This window comes from Lithobates pipiens, unplaced genomic scaffold, assembly GCF_037356315.1.
Source record: "Lithobates pipiens isolate NorthernLeopardFrog02 unplaced genomic scaffold, aLitPip1_a1.2 Scaffold_22, whole genome shotgun sequence".
Classification (NCBI taxonomy): domain Eukaryota; kingdom Metazoa; phylum Chordata; class Amphibia; order Anura; family Ranidae; genus Lithobates; species Lithobates pipiens.
The window spans coordinates 195,868,872-195,881,158 of record NW_027507784.1 but is presented as its reverse complement, the minus strand read 5'-3'; the positions used below and the strand labels follow the sequence as shown (position 1 = coordinate 195,881,158).

The 12,287-nt window shown below is 41.4% G+C and overlaps 1 protein-coding gene across 3 annotated transcripts in view; it reads left to right on the top strand.

Annotated features, from left to right (window-relative positions):
• The window catches only part of RHBDF1 (rhomboid 5 homolog 1), a 208,876-nt gene that overhangs the window by 119,396 nt on the left and 77,193 nt on the right, over positions 1–12,287 (top strand). For all 3 annotated transcript variants that reach the window (XM_077448794.1, XM_077448793.1, XM_077448795.1), the window contains 3 exons: positions 348–459; positions 5,108–5,182; positions 12,009–12,170. In XM_077448794.1, coding sequence (XP_077304920.1) covers positions 348–459; positions 5,108–5,182; positions 12,009–12,170 — 349 coding nt within the window. The remainder of the gene's footprint in view (positions 1–347; positions 460–5,107; positions 5,183–12,008; positions 12,171–12,287) is intronic.

Below are 12,287 nucleotides of genomic sequence, written 5' to 3'. Positions count from 1 at the left end.
TTGCCGAGCTGCTATAACATCAATCCTGCACACGAGATTGGGGACTGCTGTCCTTAACGGTGAACGTTTAGGAGATATTTGTACCTACAGGTAAGCCTTATTATAGGCTTACCTGTAGGTATAAATAAACAAGTGGACTTTACTATCGCTTTAATCAACATATTTATTGCATGCTTTTTGATAGAATGAAACAGATGTCAGTTCAGTGGTAGATTTGTAATACCCTGTTCATAATTATTATATATTACTGTCAAAAATAAGCTCTATATTTATGCCTTAAGAGGAATAGGATATTGCACTTTTCTTTTTATCTATAGATAATGTCATAAATATTGTGTTCTTTTCAGGCCATTCTTCACTTACTGGATTACAGTTGTACATCTACTCATTACAATCCTGACTGTATCCATCTATGGTATTGCACCTGTTGGATTTTCTCAACATGAAACTGTAGAATCTGTACGTAATTCAAGCAAAAAACACTTGTTGGCATTGCAATAAATGAATATTACATTAGCGTTATATAGCACCTTTGCACTGTAGAACCAGGCCTACCACCTGGAAACAGGTTAAAGTATAAGTAAAGGCCAAACTTTTTTTTTTAGTTATGGATGGAGTGGAGAGGGATTAGAACACCTGTCAATTTTATTGCTGTCTGTGCCCCTGTTAGGGAGATTCACTCTCTCTATTTGTCCCGTTTAAATTTTGTTTTGTCCCCAGAAAAGTATTAGTGGGGAAATCTTCCAATGGGAACTAGTTCTGGTGACTTGGGGGTTCCCAAGAGATTCCCTTAATTGGCAGGGATCCTGTGTGGCTATGAGACAGGAAGTAAAGGGAAATCTCTACAATGGAACACAGATGGCAAAAAATCTGACAGGGGTTTTAAAACTCCCTATCCAAAATGAAAAAAAAAAGTTTTTCCTATAGTTCTACTTTAAGGTTCCAGCAACTAGTTACTTTATGCACACAACACTCACTTACATACATACATCTATGGGGAATCTGGCCGATTTACTACAGGAACACATGTATAGTAAGCACTGACTAGTGTCCTTTACAGGCTGTGGGATTGATTTACTAAAATTGGAGAGTGTAAAGTCTGGTGCATCTGTGCATAGAAGCCAGTCAGCTTCCGTTTTTTTTTTGTCAAAGCTTAAAATGACTGTAAAGTCTATTTTTTTTTAGTTAAAAATAACAAACATGTTATAATTACCTGCTCTGTGCAGTGAATTTGCACAGAGCAGCCCAGATCCTCTTCGGCTCTCCTGGCCCCTCCCTCCCCCACGGCAAGCAGTGTGCTATGGGGGCACCCAAGCTGAGTCACAGCACCCTATGTCCATTTAGACATGGAACTGTGGCCCACCCCACTCCTTTTCTTTCCTCTTTGGCTGACTGACTTTGATTGACAGCAGCTTGAGCCAGTGGTACCACGTTGCTGTCTAAGCCAATGAGGAGGGGAGTCCCAGGCAGCCGAGACATTTCTGCAACATCGCTGCATCTAGAGGGACTTTAAGTAAGTGCTAGGGGGGCTGAAGGGGAGGTTGCTGCACACTGAAGGCTTTTTATCTTAATGCATAGAATGCATTAAACCTTCTACCTTTACAACCACTTTAATTTAACAAGCTAAAAGTGTTTTTAAATTCAGAAGTTTTTTTTTATGTTAATGCATTCCATGCATTAAGATACAAAAAAAACTTCTGTGTGCAGAAGCTGCCCTCCAGCACCCCTAATACTTGCTTCAGCCCCATCTCTCTCCAGCAATGTCCACAAGTTCCTCGGCTCTTCTCTTGATTGGCTGAGATACAGCAATGGCGCCATTGGCTCCCACTACTGTCTATCAAAATCAGTTAGACAATCAGGAGAGAGAGGTGGCGGCCCAAATCTGGGCTCCGTGGACACCAGGAGCTGTGACTCGGTTCGGGTGCCCCCATAGCAAGCTGCTTGCTGTGGGGGGCACTCGACAATAGGGAGGGGGCCAGGAGAACTGAAGAGGGACCCGAGAAAAGGAGGATCTGGGCTGCTCTGTGCAAAACCACTGCACAGATCAGGTAAGTATAGACGTAATTGTTATTTTTACAAACTTTACAGACTTTACAATCACTTGAAGTTAGAAGCTGATTGGTTTCCAAGCACAGCTGCACCAGATTTTGCACTCTCCTCCAGTTTTAGTAAATCAATCCCACTGCTCCCAGTAGAGGTAAATGTATGTTTTATAATTGTTATATTGTTAAAATTATTGTTGTTATTAATATTTGACTAAGCTTTTGTGCTAATGCTACAACAAACATAGACATTTTAGAGAGTTGTTCACTTTCAACTTTGTGGAAACAGTTTGGAGAAAGCTCTTCTCTGAGGTATAATGACTGTGCCCGGTGCATAAATCCAGATCCCTAAAGAGGCCCAGAGCCCGGACCTCTACCCTATTCAACACCTTGAGTTTGTAGCTGATTGAGAGCTAGGTCTTCCATTCCAACATCAGACCTTAAAATTGATCTATTGACTAAATGGATACAAATTCCCACAGACTCTAGCTTCAAAGGCTTCATAATGCCGTGGTTTTGGAATGGGACTGCAGGGCAATCATCGATATTACATTTTTATTTTGGCATTCTTTAATGGGCACTTTTTTCATTTGAAATCTATGTTGCATATAATGTTTATACATTTTGTAAATGTTAAACAAAAACTATATGTATATTTTACACTAGAAAGGGGGGGGGCATATTTTTTTTGTTCACTTCAGCCAATTTTTTTTCTTCTTCATGCATTGGTTGAGTTGGGCATAGACACAGCAAAGCTTCAGCCGACTCTCAAAGTGCTCCTAAAGCAGTGATGGTGAACCTTGGCACCCCAGATGTTTTGGAACTACATTTCCCATGATGCTCAACTACACTGCAGAGTGCCAGAGCATCATGGGAAATGTAGTTCCAAAACATCTGGGGTGCCAAGGTTCGCCATCACTGTCCTAAAGGGAACCGACATTGTTGTACCTTTCCTTTCAAAATCCCTATTACCACTCCAGTCCTAGCTGCAGCAAAGAACTTATGAAAAATACTTGCATTCTGCTAGGTATACTGTACTACATCCACCATATAACAGCGCTAGAGACTGACAATTTGCTACAATTTATAGGAGGGGCAGGGGAGTGAATCAGACCTGGGCTGCAACATATGTCAGGAGTCACTGTGATGCCCCGTACACATGAGTGGAATTTCCGTCAGAAAAATCATGGATGGTTTTTCCGACGGAATTCCGCTCAAGCTTGGCTTGTATACACACGGTCACACAAAGGCTCTCTGAACTTTCGACCGCCAAGAATGCGGTGACGTACAACACTACGACGAGCCAAGAAAATGAAGTTCAGTGTTTCTGAGCATGCGTTGAATAGTTTCCGAGCATGCGTAGGAATTTTGCGTGACGGTATTGCTACAGATGATCGGAATTTTTGATCGGAACTTTTTCCTTCGGAAATATAGAGAACCTGCTCTCAATCTTTTGCTGGCGGAAATTCCGCCAGAAAAAGTCCGATGGAGCATACACACAGTCGAATTTCCAACCAAAAGCTCACATCGGACTTTTGTTGGCAGAATTTACGAGTGTGTGTACGGGGCAGAAGAGTGCCTACTATACCTCTTGGGGAGGGCATTTTTATTGTAAACTTGGCTTAATCATTAGCAGTTAGAACTGAGCATATAATTAAAAACATAATCAGAGGTGACTACAGTGGAATATGTCACATCAAAATGGATACAGGGATATAAGCAATATGCAAATTTGCCTGTAGCAGTTGAGCTTAATCCTATCTTGTCCAATGTTCCCCCTAGTGGTTTTTAATTTGACAATAGCTTCACTGACCAAAACAGGGGCAGAAGAGGAGTGTGTCAAGTTTCACCACAAAGCTCAACACGCAGTTTAAGCCTCATGGACACAGGCCGCAAAAAATGGCACTTGTACAGGTGCTTGACCTGTAAACACACCTTTACGTTGGCCTAGGTGGCCATGCACACATAGGTGTTTACAGGCTGCAAAAAAGCCATCACAAGAGTTTTCAGGAGAGGAGCTTTTCTCAGAAAAAACTATAGATGAGTTTAGCGCTTGAGCATTCATTCACTCTAATGGCCAGAATAAATGAATATTCTGGCCAATGAAATCCATAAACATTGAAACGCGTGAAATGCCTGTACACATCTAAGCGTTCCTAAACGTTTGTGCAAAACAAGGCTTTAGGTGTGTTTTTTAAGCCGCTTTTTTCCTGCTAGGAGCAAAGGTGTTCAGGGGAGGAAAAAAAAAAGTCCTGTGTAAATGAGGTCTTACAATCTACCTGTACAATCTTCTTTAGATCTACCAACAACTATGTAGCACAAGGTGTGCCTGATTGTTGCAAATTGATTGAATGATCTAGGTAGGTCTTCCTATCAGATAATTTTGGTATAGTCAGATTGTAACATGTATGGTGAACTTACCAGGAAAAGTCAATATTCTGCATATCAGTTCAGCAACCTGAAAGAAATCTCTGCTTATGCATTTTTATTTCATATGCTTAGCTTTGAATGATCCAAATCTGTGACCGGTCTTCTTACCCCAGAGGAACCCTTGAAATAAATTTCATGTTTCAGGGAACCTCTGTTAAATGAATTCTTCAGGAGTCAGTGGGAAGAATGCCCCTTACATTGGTTGTCAGTGGAAAAAATACCCCCCCCTTTAAAGTAGCAGTTAGAATGCCATTCTTACAGCTAAAATGACCATTGGGTTCATGCTGCTGGCTCTGCCAAGGGGCATTGGACCGATAACTGTACAGTCACTATCAGGTGGAAGGTAGTTTTTCCACAGCTCAAGGAACCACTAGCAAACTCTGGCGGAACAATAGCGTTCCACAGGACCAATGTTGAGAATGGCTGGTTTAGCGAGTCAGCTAATTTCCATATCGGCAGCTCTCCCTGCATCATAAAAAAAACGAATGGCATATACTTGGATATCAGAGTCCTGCCATTAGAAACGAAAAAAAAAAAGTTTTTTTACTGGTGTTTTTGTAATAATTTTAACAAAATAATTATAGAATATATTGTTTTTTGCCAACATTTTGTTTAATTAAATATGTTCTTTGTAGGTTTTGCGAAACAAGGGAGTTTATGAAAACGTAAGATACATACAGCAAGAAAACTTTTGGATTGGACCAAATTCTGCAAGTGTTTTTATTATTTCCAATATACAATATTTACATTTGTCATAAAAACATTGTTTTTACTTTTTACTTTTCTTTTTTATTTCTTAACTATGCTAAAGAAAACATACAAAACCTACTTAGATTCTTCTTAGGAAGTGGAAAAAAATCAGAGCAGTGTGAAGTAAGGGGGTTTTTTATGCAGGACTCATGGGGGGGGGGGGGGGGTGTTATTTACGAAAGGCATAGCCACTTTGCATTGCAAATGCATTTGGAAGTGCAGTCACTCTAAATCTAAGGGGTAGATCTCAAATGAGTGGAAGCTCTGCTGATTTTATCATCCAATCATGTGCAAGCTAAAATGCTGTTTTTTATTTTTATTGCATGTCCCCCTCAGATCTACAGCGACTTTACTTCCAAGTGCACTTTCAGTGCAAAGTGGATTTTCCTTTAGTAAATAACCCCCATGGCGTCATTGCAGAAATCAAAGACGCTAGAAGCTGCTTCAGCAAACCTCTCTTCTCTGCTGAGGAGGCACCTAATTCAGTTTAGCGAGACATAGAGGTTTATTTACTAAAACTGGAGAGTGCAAAATCTGGTGCAGCTGTGCATGGTAGCCAATCATACAAAAATACTTGAAATCTGATTGGTTTCTGTGCAGAGCTTCACCAGATTTTGCACTTTTCAGTTTTAGCAAATAAACCCCATTGCATCTGCAGAACTACACTGCATCTGAGCACCACCAACCAAAAATGCTGTTTAATTCATTTTTAATATTCAAAGAAAACTCCTAAAACTAGCCATCCATGTGCTATTTTGTGGAGAATCACTTTGAAAAACACCCCCTAGCATTTTGGCCATCTTGAGTAAGGGCAGATAAACCATGTAGCATTTACGCCCTGGAATCCATCTGCCATTAGCTCAGGCATGCAAGTAGGAAGGTGTGCTCAGCTGAGAAACCCCCCTTTCCCTCTTGAAGACTCCTGGGATGTATGACATAATTTGCCTAGGAAGTAACTGAACAAATGTTAAAGGCTAAAACAAGTAAATATGACATACTATATTTTTGGCATATAACACGCACCTTTTCACCCTGAAAATCGGGTGCAAATAGTGTGTGCGTGTTATACGCCGATACTGCAATTTGGGCTGCCTAGGAGGGAAGAGTGGGGGGAAGGGGACAGGACGAGAGCCGCCAGATTACATACAGTGAGAATCTCCTGTTTACTCAGTGGACTGTGTAATAGGAAGTCCCGTCTACTGGGCCGGCATTGGACCAGTGTTCTGTCTATCATAGAAGCCAGTCCAGGAGGCGGGACAGAGGCCTCTGAGCAAGCAGGAGATTCTCGTTGTATGTAATCTGATGGTGCTTGTCCCGCCCCCCTCCCTGTCCCCTCCTAGGCAGCAGTAATCTGAGGTGAGGCTGCAGATGGGCACTGATCAGGTTGCATTCATGGCAATGGTGAGGCTGCAGATGGGCATTGATAAAGCTGCATTGATGGGCAATTGTGAGGCTGTAGACGGGTTTTGATCAGGCTGCAGGTGGACAATGGTGACGCTGCATTGATGGGCACTGAGCCTTATTTTGCTTCAAAGTTCTTTATTTAAAATTGAAGTTTTTTTCCTGAAACTTCCCTCCTAAAATGAAGGTGCGCGTTATATGCCGATAACTACGGTACTTCCCCTTCTATTTACTAATGCTAGCCGCATAAGGATAGTCGAAAAAAATAAAAATAGTCAATATCAATTGAGAGAGTGAAGTTCCGCTTTAATGTCTCCTCATTACACCAGCTCTTGGCTGACATTGGTGATGGCAAACATAATGTTGATGAATATCCAATCTGGTGACTATGTAAATGTAAAAGCATTTGGGGTAAATCTGCAATGAATATGCATAGTGTATTTTAGGACTTAAGCAAGTTTTCATTAAAGCCTAAATGTATATAAAACCGAAATATCAACACAAGGGACATAACTTACAGCAGTTAGTACGATGTGTTCTTTGCCCTAAGCCTTTCAGTAGAAATCTTCATCTTTTCATAGCACCGCATCTGTGAATGGCAGATTAGACAGAAAAGGGTGGGCATAGTTGAGCTATCTCGATGAGAGCTCCTGACAGCCTTGTAACTTTATTAACCCTCGCCACACTGAAAGATTGGGGGGTAGAGGGGGGTAGAAAAGATTAAAATTTCTACTGAAAGTTAAAGAATCAGGACAAGGGAGACATAATGGGGGTTATTTACGAAAGGAAAATTAACTTTGCACTACAAGTGCACTTGGAAGTGCAGTCGCTGTAAATCCGAGGGGGACATGCAAGGAAAGTAAAAAACAGCATTTTAGCTTGCACATGATTGGATGATAAAATCAGCAGAGCTTCCCCTCATTTCAGATCTACTCCTCAGATTTACAGCGACTGCACTTCCAAGTGCACTTGTAGTGCAAATTGGATTTCCCTTTCCTAAATAACCCCCAATAACTGTAACTATTGACCCTTGTGCTGATTTTTCTGTTTTTAGTTTTAGCTAAAGTCTGCATTAACCCCCCTAGCGGTAATCCCGAGTCTGGCTCGGGTTGGGAATTTACTAGCAGGTACGGTAACCCCGAGCCAGACTCGGGATCGCTTCGCTGGATGCAGGGGAGGACACAGTGAAACTTACTTACCTTGTCCCCTGGATCCAGCAATGTCCGCCGCGCTGTGTAATCGAGCTGTCCTCCGCTCGATTCACAGTGCCGAATGCTGCCGAGCTCCGTTCCCTGCGGCATTACGGCGCACGGGAGCGGAGAACGGCGGCAAATTCAAAAAAGTAAAAAGACACAAAACACACACAGCACTGTAATCTTACAGATTACAGTGCTGTATTATTAAAAAATTACACATCCCCTTTGTCCCTAGTGGTCTGTGCAGTGCCCTGCATGCACTTTTATATTATAAATACTGTTTTTTCTGCCTGGAATTTGGAGATTGTCCATAGCAACCAGAAACTGTCCCTTTTTCAGTGTTTTAGGATTTGATTACATTATTGAATAATTTTTATTATTCTTTATTATATTATAAACTTTATCATACCCGGGATGTCTGCTAGACTCTGGTTTGAAGAGATTTAAGAGCGTTTTTCCTAAGAATTACAGGACTACAAAATAAAACGCCAGATTTCCATGCAAAATAATTGTACCGCTTTCAACACCTAATTCCAGACTGAATCATACTGCCACGGAGGTTAATACATTCCTGACATGTCAATTTATATATAGCAACAGTATATTTTTTCTGGAAAGATCCACCCTTTATCAGGTAAAAGCTACCCCTGAGCTCCAGTCAGGACCTTTCCTAAGCTGAGATGATTTTATCAGTCCTTTGTAAGCAGGAAGAAGCATTTACTCAGCTTCTTCTGCCCTTGTTTTCATACTTAAACATTGTAACTTTGTAGCAAATCACAAAGAGAGAGGCAGCAGCAGGGGCCAATCTGTGTCCTACATTTGTAAGCAAAGTCAAGAATTGCACAGTCACTAGGACTTGCATAAATAGACAAAAAGTGCAGCGCTGGGTAATAACCTAATAATGCAAGTGATTATGAATAAAAAACGTGATTATACAAAGGAGTATTCTAAATAATTAAGCGATCAAAAAAACATCATAATAGTCCATATGTGTTAATATGATTAATCCATGAACAACAAACACGTGTATCAAATGCAAAAACAGTTCATGGGTGAAATAATCCAACAAATTCACAAACAAAATCCAAATAAAAAGTTTCCACCACTAGTGCAGCCCGTCAACTAGGAATAAGCAATGGAGGCTTACCGAAAAGCCAGCGACCACCCTTGTTCAGGGGGGTCACATAAGGCTTAGTAGAACAGCAGGCTCGCTGTTGAAGTACCACCGACTATCCTCACAGGTGACCGGCCAACGTCTGTGTAAAGTGGTTTCAAAGGCACTTCTGTCAGGAGCCGATCACTGCGAATCAATGGACTTTTCCTTCCACCAGTGGGAGGTGGTCATCCAATGGATTTCTGCAAAAAGTTATGAGGAGAAAAAAAAGACTCCAATAATGCAGAGATACCTTTGACTAATTGATTCAAAAAAGGTACCAACAGATTCACAATGCATAAAAACGTTCCTTGCAAGGTTAAAAAAAGGCTCTGCTAATCACCAAAAAAGCGATTCGCGCACTCGCACTGCGTGTATGCGCAGCGTCCCTACGGCCGTTTCGTCACAGCTAACATCATCTTGGGTGCCGGATGGAGGATCAGTGTTCCAACAGCGAATGTTAATTTGCTGTTATAACACCTGGGTGGGCTCATGGTGCAATGCTCTGCGCTCCAAGCCCACCCTATTTTAAAGCCTATCAGAGCCTATGGCTCTAATCAGGTGCTTCAAAAAAAACACCCCTGCTGCTGTTATTCAGGCATCCTGAAAGGGGCCGGATGCCTGAATTGGGGGTGGCCACGGCGACCATGGATAGATTCATGCTATGCATGAATCTATCCATTATACATATAGAGGGTGGGGTGGAGAGAGGGGACAGCGCTTGGGCACCCCTAATGGATGGGCCGCCACTGGGTGACAGGTCAAACTCTGCTGCCAGGGAGACACAAAAGAGTTATACTTGCAAGGATAGTGTCTTATCTTATCTCCCTGATGTTTTCTCCTTTCTCACTCATCTTCAGACTGTGAACTTCAGCACTGTAACGCTTCTGTCAGCCTCCCTTTCTATCTGAGCCCAGACATATAATCAAGGTTGAAAAAGTACATATTTTAATTAAGGAAAGTGCCATATCATTTTTAAAACTAAGGAGGGGAGAGTTCCCATTAAGGAAGTGACGGCTCTGGGCTTCAACAAAATGGTGGCCTCCAGCAAAGAAACAGAAGCAATGCTGGAAGCAATTTACAGCATACCCCAATTTTGGTAGCATAATTATTAAAGTAGAATAGATGTTCTTTTGTTAAATCTTTTGTTTGTTTGATAATTGTTATCAATGGTTTTGGTAAAGGTCCACTTTAACATGAAAAATAGACCTGATGACAGGTCAGTCTAAATTTATTTCCATATATCCTTTTTACTATCAAGGTATCTGCACTAGTTAAGTAATGTCCCTTGTGCTTATTTTTTATTTATCAGTGTGATGTGTCCCTTGTGCTGATGTGTCCTGGTTTAGGCAAAATCTTCCTCCTATGATAACCCCCCAGCCACCACCATACTCTTCCAGTGTGGCAGGGATTAATAGAATTGAGGGAGTTGTGACAAGTGCTCCACAAGAGTGTCTGACTATGTCTGCCCTTTCTGCCCAGCTCCTCTTTATAGAAACCGCATTACAGCTTCTATGAATGAAACACGATCTCTGAATCATGATATGATATGGAACATGATCTATGAATGAACCCGCTGTCCATTTATAGATCCTGTTTCATTCATGGAAACTGTAGTACAATCTCTATGAAGAGGAGGGCATAGTTGACACTCTTGATGAGAACCTGTCACTGCTCCCTCAGTTTTGTTAACAAACACTGCAAAATTGCAGCAGTGGGGGTAGAAGGGGCACCGGAGGAGGAAGATTTCACCTAAACCAGGAGACAGCAGCACAAGGGACACCTCACGCTGATAAGGAATATCCCTTTTGTTTGTTTTTTATTATTTATTTTTTTACCTAAATTTAACATGCACCAAAAATGCAGCAAGCAGGACTTATAGAAATGCAACTGAAACACAACTGGCCAGTGTAAAGAGTTCCATAGAATTTTAAGGGATGCAATATTTGTTTTTACAATGGAGTGTGAAAAAGCTGCCAAAAACGCAACTGACCATTGTGAAGAGTTCCTTAGGATTTGAAGGGATGCATTTTTCATGCATTTTTCTTCCACTTTTTTTTTCGCTGAAATAACTGATCAAAAACTGATCGGTGTGAAAGGGCCCTTAGGGTTTTGAGGTTAAGTTGACGGTTTAATTAAAATAATAAATGCACATTTTTTTTCCAGGAAAAAGAAATGTGCATTAATAATTTATTTCACAGGATCCTACAAAGCATTTCACTTGTGATCAGTGGATCGGGGGTGCAATGTCAGGCTTCTGCACACTCTCCCTCCAGCTTTCTGCCTGCACCTCCTTATCAGCTTTCAGTTAAGGCCCATACACACAATCAGACTTTTTGACAACAAACATGCAAATTAGCTGTTTTAGGCAACATCCGACCGTGTGTACGCTCCATCGGACAAACTTTTTCGGTTTTCATAAGACTTTTGTTGGCTGTGCCAACAGACAAACTTTTTGACAACATAAGACTGATGGAGCAATGTCTGATTGTGTGTACACAAAACCATCCAACTTTTGTGCAAAAGATCAGACAACAATACAGAAGTTGACCAAAGGGTGGCACCAGAGTAATTGAACGTCCTCTTTTGAAGTGTCGTCAGTTCGTGTTTGTTGCCTAAAAAGTCTGATCGTGTGTATGCAATACAAATTTATGGCCGACGCCCTTTGTACAAAAGTCCACGGGAAAGTTTGTACAAAGTCTGACTGTGTGTATGAGGCTTTAGAAAGCTGGGTGGGGATTCAGTGGATTACTGAATGCTTAAACTTATTTAACACACTTGTAGTCCATTGAAACTACAAGTCTGTCCACTGCGGTGGCAGACGCGACTTGTTGTTTATTCATTCTCAGATCTCAGATCTCCACGTAGCTGCAGCGATTTTAAATGTGACAGCAGCTGTGAGGGAGAGCAGCCCCCACCCGCTGTCATGGGAAGGAGCTCGGGGTTTGAGGGGAGGGCAGCTTAGGAACGTCTTCCTAAAAGTGAACTTAGCATTTAATAAATTTGCATTAATACCTGTATTTTGAATTCTTCCAGGAAGACTTAATACATCTTGGAGCTAAATTTTCTCCATGCATGAGACAAGATCCGCAAGTTTACAGTTTAATTCAAATGAAGAGAGAGAAGGAAAAACACTCTGCTTGCTGTGTGAGAAATGACAAATCCGGCTGTATCCAGACCTCAGAAGAGGAGTGCTCGGTGAGACAGCTATGCATTGTTTGGCCACCACGTGCATTTATGGCTGTACTTTCTATTTAGGAATTGGCCATGAGTGCCGACTTACAAATCTAGCAAACTATGATAAGCTTTCACAGA